The 22,677-nt window shown below is 39.4% G+C and overlaps 1 protein-coding gene across 10 annotated transcripts in view; it reads left to right on the plus strand.

The window, feature by feature from the left end:
- The window catches only part of klhl29 (kelch like family member 29), a 167,460-nt gene that overhangs the window by 92,347 nt on the left and 52,436 nt on the right, over positions 1-22,677 (plus strand). For all 10 annotated transcript variants that reach the window (XR_013296734.1, XR_013296736.1, XR_013296735.1 and 7 more), the window contains 4 exons: positions 5,340-5,478; positions 10,430-10,626; positions 15,243-15,355; positions 16,915-17,061. Coding sequence is in view for 7 of the 10 variants with exons in the window: in XM_077586484.1 (XP_077442610.1) it covers positions 5,340-5,478; positions 10,430-10,626; positions 15,243-15,355; positions 16,915-17,061 (596 nt within the window). In the remaining 3 variants the exon portion in view is untranslated. The remainder of the gene's footprint in view (positions 1-5,339; positions 5,479-10,429; positions 10,627-15,242; positions 15,356-16,914; positions 17,062-22,677) is intronic.

The following is a 22,677-nucleotide window of genomic DNA, read 5'->3' on the forward strand; positions in this document are numbered from 1 at the left end:
GTCATAATTTCTGGTCTATATGTATTATTTTCGTCTTCGTGTCTCCCGTTATGAGTTTTTTGTATGATAACGGGGCCTCTAAGCTACCATTGAAGCCACGCCCCCTCCACCCCCACTCCTTCAGGGGTCCCAGCCAGACTTATTTCCCCCCTTGAGCTTGTACTTGGATTTGTCAGAGTGCGGTCTTGACCTCTGGACCTTGAAGACCCAGGTCCCTGACCCCTATGTAGGTTTTTTTGTGACCCCAGTCCACCTCATGTTGGGCCCTTGACAAGTGGCTTCTTAACTTCGCATTTTTTGAGCAGGAAGAGGATTTCAAAATAAGACACGTTATCACGGACGACGAAAGTCAAGAGTCGTTGAGGATCCGAGAGGTTTTCCTGCGGGATGAATGCGGCTGATTGGGGAGGGGAATGTTGGAACGCCATTGGACGATGAAACAAGGACGCCGACGGCTTTGATCCGCGCTTGTTTTTCAAGGCGCCCGCCAAAAAAAACATTTGCAAGCCTTTGATTTGGTGCCTTTAATGTTTTAAAACACAGGAAAATATTCCTCGCTTTTGTTTTAGGCGATTGTAGCTAAAATATGGATTCAAATGCGAATAATACGAAATTAAAATTAGGTAAACTAACCAGATATGTTGTAAAATAAAATATATTTTTTGTTTTTATTCATTATAAAATGTGCATTGTAACAAATTAGTTTTGTAGAAAGAAAGTAAATCTCGTTTTGATGCAGTAAATTAAAATTATTTAAAAAATTATATATATAGGTCACTGCCAGATTTTTTTTATAAATCAAATTAAATCATAATTAATTTGAAATTGTTTTTAAACTATAGGTTTCTAATTTAGATGTTGAAACCCATTGAAAATAAAACAAACATGACGTATTTAAGTACTTTTAAAATTATTTTAGAAGGTACTGCATTAGATTTCCATTGTTTTTAATTCCCTCTTTTTGTTTATAGGAGATTTGTTCACTTACATCGAATATTAATCTGCAGTGTAGTTATATTTATTAATAATGTTATCTTCTACTTTAATTTTCTTTTCACCATTCAATTTTATTTGCCTTCTTGAAATCCAAAAAGCCTAAAAAAGATTTTAATTTAGCTTGGTTACACTTGTTAGCAGCAATTACGTTTAAAATAATTTACAGGAATTAAAACAATTACATTTACAGAATAAAATCCATTTTAGTTTTGAAAATTAGGCTAAAACTCAACTGAAAAAGCTTTATAAATACTGTAATACCTTGATTTAATGTAATATTTAATGTACATGGTAAAATACGTGCCGTCTCTCCACGCATGGAATAAAAACATAAAAGTCAAGTTGTATATTGAATTATTGATCGGCTTGCGGTGGTTTGTTTTCCAGCCAATTTAACAAGCGCCAATTTACCATTAAATCTTTAAAAGTGCATTTAAAGGGCAGCATGAGAACATTGTTGTTCCTTTTTTAACTTTAATTTTCAATACAGTGACAATAATCAAAATGATCAAATAAGTAAATGTTTTTGGGATAATTTACAGGATATTAATAACACTGAAAATACAGTCGAATAAAAACAAATGTAGGAAAATGTTGTTACAAAATATATTGATGGTCAAAACTAAAAAAAAAACAAATCTTAATTAGCTAATGGCCTTAAAAAATGTTATTTTGGTACACAAGACAATAATGCAATATATAATTTAACAATAGATAATAGCCAATATTATAATCGTGTTGCTAATGCTATGAGAAAAATATCAATTTATTCAACATTTATAAAGAAAACAAATGCTAAAAAGTATTTTTAAAATAAAGACAATATTTCAGGTTCACAACAATTTAAAAAAAAATGCTTTAAACTCTTGTTCAATTTTCTTGGCCATTAGTGTCCCTAATAATTAATTTCAAATGAAACAAAAATGTGCAACCCTAATTTTTCCCCACAATATTTTCCCACCCAACCCGTCACATTTGAAAATCCCGGCGCGATGTCGGGACCCCCCGACAAAATGGCGCCTAGACCCGGCCGCATCAAAACAGCGCCGAACCCCAAAATGGCTCCGAGATCGGCAACCGACTTCGCGTCATTTCTGGGCCACCTATCCCGTCTCGCCTCTCAACTTTTTTGGCATCGCCGAGGCGTTGTCATCCTCTGATTGGTCGGCCTGCCCAAGAACCCCGATTGGGCGAAGACTCCCCGTTTCTAGGCCGCCCAGCAACCAATGAACATCGAGCTGCTCCCATCATGAACTCGCCCGCCCGTCGACCCAACGGCAAGAGCTATCTAAAGTCTTTGTTACTCCCCTTGACGTCCCTCGCCACGTATTGAGACGTCGCTATGGCGTCCCCTCGGCGCCGAAGAATGGGCTACGCCATTTTAGTTTCACGGGTCTTCCCCGGGCAAATCCTCTGGCCCTACAACTCCTCTTGGAAGCAACCCACGATTAGCTCCCCAATCAGGCATTCAGGTGTGTCCGCCTGTCTCCAAGGGAGGCCGGCCTTTGTCTACTCCGTGGACCCCCGCCCCCCACCACCTCTAGGGGCTCTATTCACGGTGTAAAGGGGTGTTATACGCCGCGGATGATTGGAGGCGAGAACCATATCATTTTTTCGCCGGAGAGTCCAAACTAATTCGCTCTCGTCCGAGGGTCGGCTTGCTGTCAAGAGCTGAAGAGGAATGCTTTTGTGTTTGGGTGGGGGGGGTGCCGAGGAAAAATTCTTAAGAGAGATGCAGCTGCGTATATCGGCGGAAATTTCCAGAGGTTTCTGAACGTGAAACCGTAGCCGTTTATTTCCACGCAGTGCCGAAACGCCTCGAATTCCCACTGCCGATGTTTTCATTAAGGTTATTGTGTTTTTTCCAACGTGATAATTCATCCTTTATTTATTTATTTTACTTGTCTGTGTGTTAGTTGAACGTAAAACTATTACGTTGTACGAATGGAGTTGTTTTGCCTGTCGACATAGAGTTAAAATTGAGATAATCTCCCAAATTAGAGACTTTTGACAGACTTTACTGTACCTTAAATCGTATAATTTCATCCTTTGGCGAGGACTAACAGGTCTTACTATGTTGGCCATCAAGGCGGTTGACCATATTTTCTCGCATATAAGCCGTATTTGCAAAAATGAATGAATCAAGGTTATGGCTTATATGCGCACAAGACTTTCTAGAGAGACTTTTAAAAGACTTTACTGTACCTTAAATTGTATAATTCCATCCTTTGGCAAGGACTAACAGGTCTTACTATATTGGACATCAAGGCGGTTTACCATATTTTCTCATATGTAAGCCACATTCATATCTTGAAAAAATGATGACTGAATCAAGGGTATGGCCTATATGCGCACAATACTTTATATACAGACTTTAAAAGACTTTATTGTACCTTAAATTGTATAATTCCATCCTTTGGCAAGGACGAATAGGTCTTATTATGTTGGACATCTAAGCGGTTGACCGTATTTTCTCGCATATAAGCCATATTTGTTACTTGAAAAAATTATAACTCATCAAGGGTACGGCTTATATGCGCACAAGACTTTCTATAGAGACTTTTAAGACTTTACTGTACCTTAAATTGTATAATTCCATCCTTTGGCAAGGACTAACAGCTCTTACTATGTTGGACATCAAGGCAACCGTATTTCCTCGCATATAAGCCGTATTTGTAACTTGAAAAAATGACGACTGAATCAAGGGTAAGGCTTATATGCGCACAAGACATGCAATACTCTTTTTCACCAGTCAATGGAGTTGAAAATTGAGAATCAGGGGGCGGCTTATACGCGAGAAATTGTCAAATTCAACCATTTTAAGGCAATTTTAAGGAGGCTGTAGATACGGTACTTACTATACATTCTAAAATTGAAACTTTTTACGCAAAAAATCAGTTCTCATGACTGAGAAAAACTGGTTAAAGTTATCCAAAAAGGCTGGGGGACAATTTCCGAACTTGTACTACGAGAGCAGTGAGTAGCGAGTACATGGCGGGGTGTCCATTTCCGCCTCACAAACTGTTTACCAAATGTTCCAACTGTCGTATCAAGCGTCGGCGCTCGCAATCGAAAGCGGTAACGGCGCGGGCAAAATTGTCCATAATGGTAATACGCCACTTGATGGCTGGCGTGCGTTGGCAAAGCGGCCTTGTGGATTACAAAGCGTGGCGTGCGTCCCTCCCCCCTCCTTCAAGCCGCCTCCCGCTGATATTTCCTCTCAGCATCCCCTCACGGCGCCTCATTAAAACGCCGGGAAAACAAGCGCCTCCGACCCGTCGCCGCAGTCGGCCCAACGAGGCGAGACGGCAGCGAATTTGCATGGCTTCGCGTTTGGCTTCTCGTCCGGACATAAAGGCGGCGAGATGATTGCGTTGGGGAATAAGCGGGAAGTCAATTTTACCCTAAAGTAGGACAATCCGTTTACTGTGTGTTGAATTTTGTTCGTTTTATTTTATTTTTCAGGTCGGAGTCTTGATTCTTGTTATTCAGTCACTGGACTATATTTACGGTATTTTTTAGACTATAAGTCGCACAATACACAATGAATAGGAAAATAGATACCGTATTTTCACGACTATAAGGCGCACTTAAAAGTCTTAAATTTTCTCCAACATAAACAGGGCGCCTTATAATCCAGTGTGCTTTATATATGGAAAAAAAATTAAAATGTGTCATTCATTCAGGGTGCGCCTTATAATGCGGTGCGCCTTATAGTCGTGAAAATACGGTAAGTTATATTTTTGGGACGCAATTTTTTATTTTTTCAGAAACCAAGAAAAAGCTTATGTCACTTTTTTACATAACTATAGTCTAAGAAAATCATAAAGGTCGTGGAAAAAAAAAACAAGTTGCACTTGAGTATTCGTCGCAAACAACGAAAAAAAAGTGCGACCTATATACCGGAGAATACAGTAATAGAAAACTGACAATTTCCCGCAAACCGTTTGGGATGATTAAGCATTGGTGGACATATTTTGAGTTATTTAACAAGAATATTTTATGCAAAAATGTGTATTATGTGGAATCTGACCGTATTTTGAGGAAACATTATCGGAATTGTAGTAAAATTCATGACCAAAAAATGAGAATACATTATTTGTTTATCTGTTTTATGTTGATTCTGTTTAATGTAAATTGGTGAGCCAATCGTAGCAAGCTAATTCCTCCCTACGACATTTTTTTTATCCAATTTCCCTCCCCTCAAACTTCCATTCTTTCACATAGGTGAAACAGCTTCGCGAACTTGGCCGATGTGGTCCTGAAAACCAAAACCACTGATTAACCAAAAATTTCTCACTTTCTGTTTCTTCCTTCTTCTTCTTCTCTTTCTTCCTCCCCAGAAATGTTGAAGGATCTCAACCAACAGCGGCGAGCGAAAGAGTTTACAGACCTGAAAATAATAGTTGAAGGCAAAGAGTTTGAAGTCCACCAAAATGTTCTAGCTTCCTGCAGCTTGTATTTCAAGGACCTGGTCAAAAGGTTTGCCTTTTTTCCTGACAGCGTTTCATCCTCCCGTTCTCTTTTTGTAGGGCACATTTGTGTCGCTTTCCTAACTCCAATCTGAACCCCCCACCACCCCAAAAAAAAAACCAAACCCTTTCTCTTTCGTTCCGTCTTTCCATCTTTCTTGCAGGTGCGTGAAGACAATTTATTTTTTCGCTTCTAGCGCAGGGCCAGCAGCCATTCCTTCCCTTCTCTCCCCTTCACTCCAATGAATGTATTTGAATCTGAAGCTAAAAGGTCAACAACTGGTCATCACCTGATACCAAGCCCCTCCCATTCCACTCCACGCCATTTTCATCATTTTAATAAGCGGCGCAAATGGGACGGTTTTAAGGGCGTATTTTCCTCCTTAGCATCATAGCGGATGACGTCGCCATTTTTTCAAAATTTTTACGCAAACAGTTTGAAGGAAATCGGCCCGTCACAAACCGAGGAGGAGTTGTTGCTTTAAAAAAAAAAAAACTGGTTTATTTTGATCAAACTCTGACCAAAATAGCACTTATTATTTTTTTTATTGATTTATTTTTTAAAATTTATTTATTTATTTTTTAGGATGAGTCATGGCTTCTTGATTTTAATTTGTGCGTCTTTAACCGTGTCGGACGTCAAAAGAGAAAAAACTAAAATTTGTTCAATTAGTGTCAAACTGGAGGGCCGGGGGCCAGATCTGGTCTGTCATGTTGCATCGGGCGGTCCGCAAAAGTAAATCCACCTAAAGTTTTATGCTAAAATTTCAACAGGGAACTCTTAAGAGGAGTTATTGCTTTTTTAAATCTGGTTTATTTTGATCAAACTCTGACCAAAAAAGCATTTTTTAGGTTTATTTATTTTTCAGGATGAGTTAACATGTTATAATTTTTGTTTTTGTTTTTTGGGTTTAACTTTAAGGCTGCCTTTGACTGTGTCAGACGTCAAAAGTTAAAAATTTATTCAACTGGTGTCAAATTGGCGGGCCGGGGGCCAGATCTGGCCCGCCACGTTGCATCGGGCGGTCCGCGGAAGTAAATCGACTTAAAAGTTTTATGCTAAAATTTCAACAGGGAACTTTTGTTCAGTCACTGCCGCCCTCGCACGTCAAATAGTTTGGACGTCTACTACTGATAGGCTTATTTAAATTCTTGTACTTCATTTTCATTGGATTAGTTTTAAAATATATCATTTGTGTCGCTATTAAATGAGCTAAAATGTCATTTCAAATGTCAAATCAAAAATCTTTATGGCAACAGATTTAGGAATTTCTGACATTTAACTTAGCCTGCTCAATTTATTAGCAATTTCCTTGCAAATGATATCAATAATGCGACATTATAAACATCCTCAAGATACACATCACAATTTAGCTTATCTTTTTTTTAGCTTTTTACCGGGTATATGCAATCATTCTATTTTCCCGCATTGCTTAACTTTTTCAGCCGTTTCCATTTTCGCCTAATTTCTTGGAACACGTTCCCCAAAAAGATCCCACGCAAACGTGAACCCCCCAAAAAACCCATTAGCTTCCTCTTAAAGGGCCGGTGCACTAGATCATGGCCCGTAATTCCATTTCACCCATCAGCATTTCCCAATAAGCGCGTTCGCTCGCCATTTAATTCGTGGCATCCATCCACCCGCGTATTTTCCACGGCCGCCGCCACAAAAAAAAAATGGGATCCGTTCGACTCACCCCGGGGGGAGGACGGGACTTTGCCCAATCCCCTTTTAGATTTATGCGTAACGGTCTTTGTTCTAGCCGCTAGCCAGACGAACCTTCGCACTTTTATTCGGCCGGGGGTCTTTGTCACCTCTTGGATGACTTTGATATCAAAGGCAATTTTGTGCAGGCTGGCTTTTCACAAAGTGACATTTTTTTTGGTGGGGGGGAGGCTATTTAAATGGAAACTGGATCAAGTGAAATGCTTCCAATAAGTTGAGTTTGGAAATTGAGGTTCTAAATCATTTTCCGTTAACATGGCGGATGATTGGCATATTCATCATGGAGAGACCCGCAAAAAAAACCAAAAAGAAGCCATGCCCGAAAAAACACAGGAAGTCAGTTTTTTGTGAACTCTGACGAGATTGAGTATAAAAAGTCATTATCATTATTTGGGATTTAAATACTGCATTTTTTTAGACAATTGCACTTTATTAGGCTTTTTTTGCATTTAAAACTTTTTTTAATGAACACGATAAGCCACATGTGTCAAAGTGGTGGCCCGGGGGCCAAATCTGGCCCACCGCATCATTTTGTGTGGCCCGGGAAAGTAATGATGAGTGCCGACTTTCTGTTTTAGGATCAAATTAAAATGAAAAGTATACATGTATATTACATTTACTGATTTCCCCCTTTTAAATCAAGAATTGTACTTTTTTAATCCATTTTTTCTGTGTTTTTAGTTCAAAAATCATTTGGTAAAATCTAAATATATATATATATATAAAAGGCTAAAATAAACATTGTTTTAGATCTAAAAAAAAAAACCTGAATATTCAGGGCTTTTAATCCAGTTCTTTTAATCCATTTATTTAAAAAAAAAATCTAATTATATCTAAAATGGTCCGACCCACGTGAAATCATGTGACATTAAAGCGACCCGCGAACCAACCCGAGTCTGACACCCTTGCGATAAGCCATTTTAAATAATAAATACATTCATATAAAATGTAATTCAATTTAAAAACTTTCCATCGACGCATATCAGACATATTTTCAAATATCGCATTTTACGGATTATAATCGCACCCGAGTATAAACCGCACTAGCCAAAGATGCCATTTTACAACCCACTTATCCTCACAAGGCTCACGGCGGGGGATGCTGGAGCCTATCCCAGCTAACTATGGGCACCAGGTTGGGAAATTTGTGCTCAACCAATCATAAACTGCAACTTATAGTCCGTAAATGACGGTAGTTTATTTTCTATTAATTCCTCTAATTCAAATACTTTTGATTCATTAGTCCCATTATGCCTAGCCCCGCCCCCCACCGTCACCCTCCATCTTTCACCCCCCCATTTTACCTTCCCCTCTGCCTCCCTTTCTTTCTCCCCCCGCATCCCCCCACCCCCCCAACCCCACAGGCAGGCCTTTGTACGGGATAAAGGTCAATAACGCTATGTGGCTTTTTGCTTTGCAGGAGGACAAAACATTTAAAAAAGAAAAAGACAAAGCCATGCGGAGACAATTAAATGTCTTATTTTTTATTTTTTTGGATGTCCTTCTCAACGCCCCCCCCCTCCCTTCCCCGTCAAATGACGACTAATGTCTTTGAGTTCATACAATACAGGATATTATTGCAGGTGTGAAGGTGGTGGGCTTTTTTTATGGGGTTATCTTTTATTGAAAAGTCACGGAAGCACACAATCCCTCCCTGCTAAGGATGGCTGCTGGCTCCCCGCGGAAGGATGCTCTCACCCTTGCCTCACCCTTTTCTCCCCCTTTTTCTCTCTTTTTTCTTTTTTTTAATTGCCCTCCCTCTTCCCACCATCCTGTCCTGTTGTCTGGTCTTGGTATTGAATGTACACTGTTTTGAAATTGTTTATTTTGATTTTTTATTATTTTTTTGTTAATGTAGAAACGTGTAAACGCGAAATGTTTTGCAAAATCGGCGGATAAATGATGACTACTTTTGTAGGAAACAGTTTTTTAGCGGATTGACGGCGGTAGACGTCCAAGCTGTTTTGACTCAGAGGGTTGGCAGCGATTGAGCCATTTTAAATCTGGAAACTGTTTTTTATTTTTTTTTTTTTTTGTTAATTTTGTTTTTAAATTTTTTTTATTTGTTAATTTTGTTGTTTTATTTTTTTTTATTTGTTAATTTAAAAAAAAATATTTGTGAATTTTTATTTTATTTATATATTTTTATTTTTTTAAATATTTGTTAATTTTGTTTTAATTAACATTTTACTGATTTGTCATCCCATCTAAATGGCTTGAACGTCTAGCATCGTCAATGGCATTGAAAAATAAGCAATTTTAAATCTACATTATGGTGGTATTAGAGCCATAAAGTTTTATTTTCTTTTTAGTAGCATTTTCCTGATTTATCAGTCTTTATAAAATACTAAGCATATTACAAAAAAATATTAAAAACATTCAGGTTAAGTTTTTTTTTAAATGACCAAAAATACTCAATTTCCTATTTTGACTGAATTTACAGCTAATTAATTCAATTCAAACTTTCTTTTGACAAGAATATAAATAAATATAATTAATAGTTGTAGACGTTGTGTTCAAAACAGTCCAAAATTGGATTTTTAGCAGACCAAGTCTTTGAGAAGCTGCCAAAATCTTCAAAATCTTCATCCAACATTTAAAATAGATTGCATTTAATCCCCTCATATCGGGAACATCACACATTATAAACTGGTTTAAAGAAAAAAACATTTATTGACTTAAACTAGCTTCCAACCCTCATTTTGACCAAGCGATCAAATTTCCCAGCTTCCCTCAACGTAGCATTGATTGCCATTTGGCTTCACCAGGTGCATGAACAAGCAAACAAACAAATGCACAATCTTGATGGACGCAGGAAAAGGACCACCATCCATCTTAATACGGAGCACTTTTCATATTTCCGTGGCCGCAGGGAGGGGATTCAAAGTGGTTGCGGGCGGCGGGGCGAGGTGAGGTGGGCTGGGACGGGGTGGGGGGCTTCCATTTGTCTCGCCCTTGAGTAGATTATTGTTTCACATGGGACATTAAACATGGCTGAGGTGTTACTTAACGCCCTAATATCTCCCCCGTGGGCATCCGCCGCCGCGTGGACAAATCGCCGTCATCCGAGCCGCGGCTGAGTCACGCCGTGGTGTCTCATCCCTGCGTGTAATCTTTTTTTTTTTTTAATTCACGGTGATGTGTCAGAATTTGCTGAATGGAGCGTTTTTTTTCTACCCAAATTTTCTGTTGTTGCCCCCTCTAAAGCGCTTCGTCTTTTTTTGGACCGCCGCAGGTCGTCAGGGGAGACGCGTAACGGCGATGCGCTGAAGCTGAGCATGAGCAACATCAGCGCCGAGGTTCTGGAGCAGCTGCTGGAGTTTGTCTACACCGGCTCGCTCGTCATCGATTCGGCCAACGCCAAAACGCTTTTGGAGGCCGCTAACAAGTTTCAGTTCAACACCTTCTGCAAAGTCTGCGTCTCCTTCCTAGGTGGGTGTGTTCACGTTACAATTGTCATAAACGGGATTTAAAAGTCGCGATATTACCTGGCACGATTCTCGTGTTGGTTTCAATTAGTCTGAGTCGATCTTGACGCGCGTGTGTTTTGGGTAATGCGCTTCCACTCCCATGCACTACATGGCAGCAGTCAACTGACATGTAGTCATTGTCCTAGTGAAATATGATCACATTGTATGGCAGTTAATGAGTTAAGAGGACAAGTAGCAAAATAATAATGCAAAAAATTATATATGTATGTATATGTATGCATGTATGTATGTATGTGTATGTATGTATGATTATGTGTATGTATGCATGTATGTGTATGTATGTATGATTATATGTGTATGTATGTATACGTATGTATATATATGTATATGTATATATGTATGTATATATATATATATAATATATATATATATATATATATATATATATATGTGTGTGTATATGTATGTGGGTCATTTTCACATAATTCAGCAAATAACGGTAAAGACACTTTCAGAAAATGAATAATTTACAAAATGCAATTCAAGCATTCTGATTATCTCTAATTAGCAACACTAGCACTGCCTGGAAATATCTTAGCTGGAACTTTAATGAAAACATAATTAATTAAAATTTAACCTGGATTTTACTAGTCTGAGCTCCTTGTACTGGTGAATGATACGATATTGGTGCCCCATAAGAGCCACAAGGTCTTTCTCAAGGTCATCACAGAGTTTCGCAATGGTGACAGATTTTTCTTTCTTCTGGATGACAACAACATCAATTGGCCCATTATTTGTCATTCTGGTCTCTACTCCCTTCTCCCATTCGTGGTATAACACTTGCTCCTTTGATTGCCTTATGTCATCAGTTCCATCCCTGTAGATCTTTTTGATGTATTTCTTGCAGACAGCACAGTTTCTAAACATACAACGGTAAAGACAAAATTTATTAACGGTAAAGACACAACATTCCACCTCAGCCTTTGACATTGGTAGATGGTATTTCTTGGCACTCAGTAAATGATAGTGTTCTGCATGCATACACCATGCCCAGTTCATTAAAAAGCAAAGTAATTATGTTCACCAAGTTTTTAGGACATCGGTAAAGACATGGAATTGTTACGACATTTCACAGGTATGGTCCTTACCTTGGTTTTAGTTTCATTCTCATGGCTTCTGCTTAGCTGGCGTTGACAATATGGCTGACAACATCCTGGTACTTCTCCCACACCAGCCACCTGGTGTATTTACTGTGAATTTTTTGGTGTATTTCTCATGTGATAACGGTAAAGACACACTAACTGATATGAAAGGTACATCAGTAAAACTGTTTGCAGTTGCAATTCTTTTGCATTTTTCTCAAAGACAACTTGAGTGAAAATACTATTGAAACAAATCTAAACAACACATTCTAAATAGAGACAAACAAATAAATCATAACCCGACTTTTCATTCCTATAAACTGTGACACTAGATTCTGGACATCTAACGGAGTGGACAAATTCAACATAAACTGGCTCTCAATGTATTTGTGTCTCAAATAGATTTCTCTTAAAATTGGTGCCAAATGTAGTATAATATGTGGCAAACAAAGCAGTAGTAATTAATTTTTATAACTTTGTAACACATAAAGGGAAAGTCCAGGGCCATATCTTTACCGTTATTTGCTGAATTATGTGAAAATGACCCATGTATATATATAATATATATATATATATATATACTTATATATACATACAAATATACATATATACATGCATATACATGTGTGTATATCTATTTGTGTATATATGTGTATGTATGTATATTTGTGTATATATTTATATGTATTTATGTGTTTATGTATGTGCACATATATATGCATATATATATACATATATATACATACATATATACATATATATATATACACATATATATTGCATTATTATTTGGCTACTTGCCCTCTTAACTCATTAACTGCCATAAAAAGTGATCCTATTATATATTTGTGTATATATATATATATATATATATATATATATATATATATATATATATATGTATATATATGTATATATATTTAGATATATGTATATATATATTTAGATATATATGCATATATTTAGATATATATGTATATGCATATATTATATATTCACATTATGGAAACAAACCTTGCAGCAAAATACTCCAATCACAATGAAAATAGCAGGTCGAACTTTGTTTATGTAAAATAGATTAAGATGTCATTATTTTGCAACTTTATTTTAGTCCTGCACAACCGATTTGTAAAAAAGGGATTCATGAGTTTACTTTCTTGTAATTGCTTTATTGAAATCGCTAGTTATAATATTGCAATTGCTCTATTTAAAGTTCGTGGAAGAAGATACGGTATCGGAAAATCAGGCTACTCAGACTCACATGCAAAAACATTCTATTTTATTGTTCTCATTTCTGCAACGTGAAGTTTCTGCTCTTTTGTTGTGCCTAAAAAGTAACTTTTCAAAATTTATCATCCCAAGCCAGTGTCACCTTGCGACATAAAACCCAATGGCAACGTCTATCACAAGGTTGTGCATCTCTTAAAAGTTTGTAAAAGGGAGACCTTAACAATAAAAAAAAAGAGGCTGAAATGTCAGCATTTGCATTTTATCTCATAAGTTGTTTGGGGTACGGCGAACACCAGGGAAGCGTTTGTCGACAAAAAGGTCAGAGGCGAGAGAGCGAAGAAAAGACAACTGCAGAAATGGCGGCTATTGATTTGTTTTTCTCTATTTGGGCCACACAACACCGAGGAAAAAAAATGAGAAAGCAAACACGGAAGCCATTTGTAGACTTCATTTCCACGGAGACGTCAATTCATTCCGCCTCGACAAGATTCATGACATTTTAGCACATTAGAGCAAGAGGGGGCGGCGTTCAGGTGCTAGCGTTTGTCCTTGGGAGAACGGAAAGTGATAGCGTGTCAGATGTTACCGTCTTCTCGACCTACTTTTGCTTTACTCCGACGTTAATTCACAGAATTTGCTGGGAAACGATTGGTACCCTTGGAGTATTTTATTACAGCAACTCGTGGGCACAAATTCAGTTCTTAAAGCCAAACTAGTCTTTAAAAAATCCGAACTTTAGCTTAAAGCGAACTAATTGCTAATTCTCTCAATTTATTTTGATGAATTACCATTTTTAATTTCAAAAGCGCTATTAGGTTCATTTGCCGCACCTTTAGCACCTGAATTGTATCTGTTGGCGACAACGGCTAGCCTTGTGCTAATTGCTAATTAGCATGATGTTTACACAAGAAAAATATCAAGATTTCTAGTGCTCTGATTGGGTTTTCATAACAAGACCTGGTTTAGCAATAAAACATTTAGCCTTTTAGTAGTACATGAATTGTATCTGCTCGCGACAAGCGCTAGCCTTGTGCTAATTGCTAACTAGCATGATGTTTACACAAGAAAAATTGTATAACCCGTATGAAGATTTCTAGTGCTCTGATTGGGTTTTCATAACAAGACCTGGTTTAGCAATAAAACATTTAGCCTTTTAGTAATACATGAATTTTATCTGCTCGCGACAAGCGCTAGCCTTGTGCTAATTGCTAACTAGCATGATATTTACACAAGAATAATTGTATAACCCGTATGAAGATTTCTAGTGCTCTGATTGGGTTTTCATAACAAGACCTGGTTTAGCAATAAAACATTTAGCCTTTTAGTAGTACATGAATGGTATCTGTCGCGACAAGCGCTAGCCTTGTGCTAATTGCTAACTAGCATGATGTTTACGCAACAAAAATGGTATAACCCATATCAAGATTTGTAGTACTCTGATTGTGTTTTCATAACAAGACCTGGTTTAGCAATAAAATATTTTATGACTTTCAAAACAAACCATCGCAACACCACTTTAATGATTAAATGATCTAAGGGGGAAAATTGGATTCAAAGCTTTTTTCTCAACGAATTTTAATCGAGTAAATGTTTCAGCGCTACTTTAAAATGTTGCGAAACTTGAACCACAATGATCTGCTTCTTTGTGTTTTGACTTTCCCTCTCCTGACCGCCATTTATTTTCGGGCACTTCACGTTTGCCGATTAGAATTCAAAATAAATAAATAAATCTCCAGGGCAATTATCTAATCAGGTCTCTTTCACGAGACCAGTTTTTCCCGTCCGTCTGTCTGATTGCGTGTTGATTGCAAACATACCTTCGGGTCTTTTTGATGAATTCAAGCTTGCTTCGAAAAGGATCACAGGGCACTCGTAAGCTCTCCCCCTGCTGGTCATTTGAAGATCTACCTCTTTAATGTGCCCCGGCTAATCCCTAATCCAACTCCCCGCGATCGATTCCCGCTCTGTTTGTTTGTCCCGCGAGGCGTTTGGAGTTATTAGACGTGTCGAGGTAGCTCGAAAGCTGATAAGCTGCGACACAATCCCTCGACATCATCTTCGACGTCCGCCATCTTGCTATCGACCTAATCAATCTGTCTGTGTTCTGCCCTGGCGGGTCGTCAGATCTGACCTCCTACCTTCCTCGGTCAATGACTTGTCTTTCCGTCGATTGACGTGGTGTTGTTTGCGGAACGGATCCCCTTTTGAAATTACAAATCTTGATTTTATTTCTTCCTTCTTGCAGAGAAACAGCTGACGGCGGCAAACTGTCTGGGCGTCTTGGCAATGGCCGAAGCCATGACTTGCACGGAGCTGCACAACATGGCCAAAGCTTTTGCGCTGCAGAATTTTCCGGAGGTAAATCCAAACTCTCTCGGGACACTTTGTAGTATAACACTGAAGATCAAACCATCCATTTGGAACAGATCTTCCACAAGGTTTACCGTATTTTCTCGCATATACGCCGTATTTCAATCAAGGGTACGGCTTATATGCGCACAAATTAGGCTTGAAATGCACAAAATGGCAAAGACGAGACGTCATGACGCAAGACAACACGGCCGATACGGTCATTTATTTCAAAATAGAGAAAGGATAAACAGATAAAACGCTAAATAAAATTAATTTTGATGTCTATGAATGAAATTCAAGAAAAAAAAACGTATTTTGCATAAAATGTGGAGAAAAAAAACTCACTTGTGCCTATAATTGCTCGCTCAGGGTGCCGCCATCTTACCTAGCGATGACAAACTACACCGCTACGGACACACTTCCTGGTTGTACTGCTCACATGACTTCCTTTTTAAATTTGTCTACATGCAGGCAACACCTTTTCGTAATGTCCAATCCAGCAATCGATTTATATAGTATTATAGAGTATTTTAGAAATAACTATGAACTATGCTATGATTTTTCTTCATTTTCCCTTCATAGTAACACATTTGTACTCCCTATTAAAACCATGAATGTGGAGGTGAAAATTGTCAATCAAGGGGCGGCTTATATGAGAGAAATTGGAAAAATTCTACGATTTTAAGGTAATTTTACAGTTACGGCTTATACGCAGACACGGCTAATATGCGAGAAATTACGGTACTTCTCTCCCAATGTCCATCACATGAAATGATTCATTTTTCAAATATACAAACTGACTTAACATTCCAGGCAACATCTTTTCGATACTCTTTGCTAGCGTGTGTTGTCTAAACTTCCATTTTTTTGGCGCACATACGGCACCATTTTTTAAAATCATGTTTAAATCAAATAAAATCAAAAGCCTTTATTGTCATCATACACAGCTGCGTATAACGAAGTTTGTCTTCTTAGCCTACTTGTTAATCAACCAGTCCACCAATCAAAATGTACACAGCAACGGATAAAGTAGATAAAAACTTGGTCTTTTGCCATCCGTAATTAGACTTGATTGCAAATTGCTACCCGTGAGAAGCTAATTTTATATTCCAAGTGGAGACATTTTGAGTCAGATCTTAAATGACCTCAAGTCTGGGCTACTTGAGGTCAATTAAGTCAGCGTTTTAAAGGGTACATGTTCCATTTAACCAATAAATCTGTCGATATTTTTTCCTTTTCCCCCCCCCCCCCCCCCCCCCCGCTCGTAGTCCGCTAGCTGCTTTGTCATGCAAAATGAAAGCTCTATATACCCTTTTATGCCGGACCAGCAGCTTTTCCGTGCAACACCGGGGTTTCATTTACTCCCTTTATGTTGTGATGGATATTTATTGGAAAATGCAGTCGGACAGAACGATGTTTGACGGGCCCGGAAAAAGGGAAGCGGGGGAAAAAAATGGGTCGAGAACAATAGCAGTTGCGAACAATACCTACCTGTCTTTGCAACAATGGAACCAGGGCACAAGTGGTCCTAAAATATGTCCACTCACAATATGTTTGACGATTAGGTGGCGGGCCAGGAGGAGATTCTGAGCGTGTCCAAGGAGGACCTGGTGGCCTACCTGTCCAACGACAGCCTCAACACCAAAGCCGAGGAGTTGGTTTACGAGACGGTCATCAAGTGGATCAAGCAGGACTCCGGCGCCAGAGTTCAGGTAAGGCAAACAAACACCGCGGTCCATTTTAGAAGTATTTTATTCCTCGCCCAAAGTTTACTCAAAGCCCAAAAGCAAACAGACAGTCGCCCTCCATTCGTTTGTTTGTTTGTTTGTTTGTCCTCAAGCCGAGGAAAGATTGCCCGAGTCAGTCCATCACAATCAAAGGTTATATCCTCAAGATGGATATCGACAACAGGAAAGCAGGAAAGAGCAGGTCAAAATCAGCATGTAGCGCCCAATCGATAAAGCCTACGGGACAGAGAGTCCACTCGGGGCCCGGTCGGAGCAAAAGTAAATGGCGAAGCCGACTGCGTTCGCGGTTAAAACCTCAGGTCATGAGATTTTTATTGATTCTTGGGGTGATTGCCGAGCTGCTGATTTTATGCCATGTTCAAGGACGGAGGCCAATATCGTGGATGAATTGCTAGCCTGTCCGTCATTGGAGAAGTCATCCATCCTAAGCCGTGTCTACTCGTTCAGGGGCGTTGGCCAGAATAAGCCCCGCCTCCCCGTCGATCAGGCGTCCAAAATCGATGTTACTCTGTCGACGCTACTTATTCCTGACCTTGCTTTCACTTTCCGCCTTTAATCTTGCAGTCCCTTTGCGTTTCCATCAAGCGTACTTAGTGTCTTAGCAAGCTAGTAGTTTTTATCTGATGCGAAGTGTTGACATTTTATGGAATCTATTGTCTCCCGATTAGTATCACAGAATGTCATTTTGTATTTGGACCGTCAATCAATCTGTAGTGTCCACGCTAGATGTAGTTTTAGAAAATTCATATTACTGTTTGGCAGGAAGTTTGTTCTTGGTTGTATTTTTCATGGTTAGAAAAAGCACATAATTCCAGGTGGCAAGTTGGTTTTGTTTTTGTGGCGTCTTAGTCAGTTTTCACTTGCAAAATAACCATTCCAAAACCCTTATGCTTATGCTCTTCCCACATTTCAGCAATAATGCTAAGTACAGTATCTTATTTTTGTATTGTAATGTATTTCAAGTATTTTGGCGTAAACTTTGACCCGTGAAATCCAAGCTACAGCGTTGGAAAAGAACTAGGTCGTAACTTGAAGACTCCCTGGTTTTATTATTTCACGCATTTTCATATCGTCATTGGAAGAGTCATTGTGTTGCCATACAGTTCCTTTTTTAAAGTGAAATAAAAGGGATATACGTAATGCTAGTTGAATTGTCGGCAGAGTATGTCATGAAATTGAATTGGAAGTAATATATTTATATACATACTATCCAGAGCCGAGTACAAGACAGTTATCATTGTTGTTCAAGCTCAACCACCGTTGACCAAGTGACCCCCGTTGCATGTCATGTCCGTCCAAAACCTCCAAGCCACTCAGTCCAGCAATCTCACCCTCTAATGGACAGCCAAGTTATTCCAAAGAAGTCGACTTAGGGGGCAAAAAAATGGGACATTTTTCCGCCTGTCTGAACAAGCCATTCCTATATTCCGGAGACGGCAGACCCGGGGTCACCTTGTGTTTGAGTCGAGGAGAAGGTACAGAAGATTGGAAAGAAAAAAAACAACGGGAAGAAACAATCCAAGCGTATCGAGAGGCGACTTGGAATCTTGTCCTCTGACCTCCCCGGGCGGGAACGAAAAAAAAAGCCTCACTTTCGGATGCTTCCGTGGCACCACGTCTGCCCGGTCCTTCGTCCCGAGGCGGAAAATCACTCCTGCGGAACCTGGGACGACTTTTAATGACATGTCAAGGCGCAACGTCGCCCGGTGACTTTTCGGCCGTCAGCTAGTCTGTGTGCGCCTGTACGCCGCAATGCCTTGGTGGGCACGCCCCCGTTTTCCTTTGTGTGTTTTGAGCTGCGGGCCGTATAGCAGAAAAGTGGCATATTGAACGTGGCGGGTAAATATGATGTCTTTTTTTTCCGCCACTCTGTCGGCTTGCGTCTTGATAGCGGTGCCAAAAGAGGCGTGGACATGACTTGGTGATGGAAGAGAACATTAGTGTGTTTTCAAGTGAAATTATACGTATTTCTGGACAGGTCCTGAGACAAGAGCTTCTCTAACGTCAGTTTCTGAACCTGCCTATTCTGACAAGAACAAAAAAGCCATGCTTTAAATTTAGCAGGAAGTCACCTTTCAGGCTTGAAGACGCTTTCTACTTGTCAGAATGCTGCTTGCAAAGTCAATCAAGTGAGTACTGTCTTTTATAATGTTCTGCCCTTCTAAGGCAATGGCATTTGTAGATGCTGGACGGGGTAGGTAGGGGGAAGTTGATGATCTTTTGAGCTGTGTTGATTACCCTCTGCAGTCTTTTTCTGTCGGCTTCTGTGTAGCTTGAGTGACACTTTGACATAGCATAGGTCAGCATGCTCTCAATACTTAGGTTAAATTAGCTCCGTTTAGGTTCGTAGATGCTGGACGGGGTGGGTAGGGGAAGTTGATGATCTTTTGGGCTGTGTTGATCACCCTCTACAGTCTTTTTCTGTCAGCTTCTGGAACTTAAGTGACACATTGACACAGCATAGGTCTGCTCTGAATACTTTGGCTAAATTAGCGCCGTATTTGTTTTGTGTAGAATGAGAGGAAATGAGGATGTGGTTGACTCACTATTGCGATGTAATCGAATGGGAAAAAAATTAAATCATGGCCTCCAAACTTTCCAAGACTAACATCTTGTTAGTTGCGTAAGAGATGAATTTATTTATTTATTTATTGTCCAGGGTTATCATGGATTGCTGGTCTTCTGTTGATTAACGTAAGAGAGTAACAACATCCGCTTCAGAAGGCGCCCAAGTGGAGTCAGAACAAAACAACTCGAGCATTTCAATCTCCTCTGAAGGACGATTGCGGGAAGTTTTTCTTCTGCCATAAAATACAATTAACCTCGCTTAATGGCTCGTGGCAATGAAGTCTTTAGCGCCTTTGAACTCACAAGACAACGGCTAAATGAAAAGCGACTCTGCAGGTAAAATGGGGTCATTTTTGTCATCTTGGACGACGGGGAATCGGTTTTAAATACGCACTCGGGTGCGCGCGCACATGCGCAGCCTTAAAGCACTTTTGTCCTCTATCATTTGTTCTGACTTTAGAAAAAAAAAGGTAGAAAAAGGCTGCAAGTTTATTAATGAGTCATACATAAGCATAAGAAGTAATACCTTAAACTACGTTCATTTGGCCCACGACCCGCAAATGTCACGTTGAGCCATTGTTATTCCCGCTAATGGCTAGGCCGGCTTTTTTTTATCAGGCAAAACATACCATTAAGTGTCCTTTTTAGCTAGGCTACAGTTACTGGCCACTTTCCAAAGACACAATCAGGCTCTTTTGTCACCTGGCCAGATAGGATCCGCTATGAAATGAAATGTCGGCGTCAGGCCTAATGGGGGTCCTATTCAGGCTTTTGGCAAAGACCGGACTCCAGTAATTGAACGAGTATGGTAAAGATACAAAGCGCCGCCGAATGAAAGCGAGGACAAGTCTCCCGCGGTCACCACTGTTGGAAAAACGTGGCAGGAAATTTGCAAATCTCCATCACGGGCTCCTTCGAATCAGATATTACCCGGTTTTGATCGGTGAGCTTTTAACACACTTGAATCTATTAAAAAATAAATAACCAAGAGTCCCGCAGAATCATAACAAATTAAGCGAGAAAAATATATTTTGTAACAGCTTGCCTTTGTGGACGCGAATGGAAGGTACGGATTGCTTGCAGAGAGTTATGACTCCACGGAAAATAGTAGTCGAGACTCGTTGACTTTACGCTGTGACGAGTCGCGATATGAAATTACAAATTGGTCAGAATAGAAAGTAAAGCCACATAGAAATTGAACGTGAGGACATTTTACCCAAAAACGTCAAATCCGAAGCATGGAAATGGAATTCAAACTGTGTTTTCCATTTTTTTTTGTGTTTTTACAACGTGACGTTCAAGCTATTGAATTGAGTAAAACACCCCCTGAGGTGACAGGAGGACTTTAACAGGCACCGAGAAGAAAAAGGCTTTTCTTGGATATTTAGTTGAAATTTGTTAGCAAAGAAACAAAGGGGGCAGCGTTGTTTCTCAACCTGAAAGTAGGGGATTTAATCCTTAGCTCGTGACCTTTATGTGTCCCTGTGAGTGATCAGGATTGTTAAAGCACTTTGAGTCGATTTGAAGGTAGAAAAACATCAGAGAAGTGAAATTCCATCTAGAAAATCTTTACAGATGAAATCTGTCTTTGAAAGGACCTTTGGAAATGGCCCAAGTGGCCACTTTGGACCAAAATGCTACAATGTCTCTGCCTTTCAGCATTGGATGAAAAAGTATGCCTATCAAATTTCTGTCATCTGAATGAAACTGGCTTTTTGGGTAAAATGTTTAAATTCCGGATCAAAAGCTTGCAGTGCGCCTTATAATCCGATGCGCCTTATATACATAACCATTTTCTTAGTAATTGTTTGAAATTCCCTTTAGCATAGCGCCATCTAGTTGATGTATAGCACAACTCCTAACTACGACTGCAGGTTTCAATCAAACAGTCTCAGTCTAGTGTGTTTTATAATCTGGTGCGTTTTATTTATGAAGTAAATTTTAAGGCCATTTATTGAAGGTGCGTCTTGTAGTCTGGGTGTGTTTTATAGTGCGGAAAATCCGGTAGCTTCATGTTTTTTGGCCAATCCAATGCGCCGTCCAGTAGAATGAGGTCACCGAGAGCTTTTTGTAGTGTAGATTAGATTAGATAATTTTATTCATCCCGTATTCAGGAAATTTCATGGTCACAGTAGCGGGTGAGAATACAGACACAGAAAAATACATTTTAGACGAAAATAAATTGTTGTCTCTTCTAGTACGTACATGTCGCCTGCTGTTCGGGAATCGAGGGGGCGGGGCCAGGTGTCGGCTGCAGGCCAGTGAACTGTGGACCTCCACGGACATCTGTGTGGTCCCAGTGCGTGCTCAGTCCTGATGTGCTCAGTCAGATGGATGCGGGCGCTCGACCGTGGCGACTTTGTATCCGATGCAGGTCAAATATATGCTCGCTTACCCTGTCCGGAATCTCCTGTAATGTTAGCTAGCAGCTGAATACTCCTCCACAACTACTGCGTTCATAAAATGTTTCGAGTTTCATAAACTGACATACTGAGTTTGATTCATTTGATAAGGGGCAGCGCGTATTGATGGACATTTATATGTAAATATGTAAGCTTGTAGCCGAGGGCTCATTTCAATCTTTAGTCCTTAGTATAGGTTGAATATAGTTTTTTAGTTTAGTTGTTTTTGTTTCTTACCTAGGTCTACAATGTCTTGTGTGTCTTGTGTCTGTTTTGCTACTGCAACCAAGAAATTTCCCGAATACGGGATGAAATCTAATCTGATCTAAAATGTCTAAACGATGACATATACTTAGTTTAAGGTAGCATTGCGATTGTAGTTTTGTTAGTCTAAGTCAGGCTTTAAGATGATTGGCCAAGAGGTTCAGATGTTCACGTATGCTAATTTGTATTGACTTCCAGGTATGAAGAGAGAAGGAGCTTTGGCTAATTTAGCATTCTTTGAAGGGAACTACACAGTCACCTCTAGAGCCAGCCCTTGTTGATATAGTGGAATTTTTTTGGTCGAAAATCTTGCGTTGAAGGAGGAGCTTTGTGTTGGAAGATTTTC

The sequence above is a fragment of the Stigmatopora argus genome, chromosome 19, assembly GCF_051989625.1.
Source record: "Stigmatopora argus isolate UIUO_Sarg chromosome 19, RoL_Sarg_1.0, whole genome shotgun sequence".
Taxonomy (NCBI): Eukaryota; Metazoa; Chordata; class Actinopteri; order Syngnathiformes; family Syngnathidae; genus Stigmatopora; species Stigmatopora argus.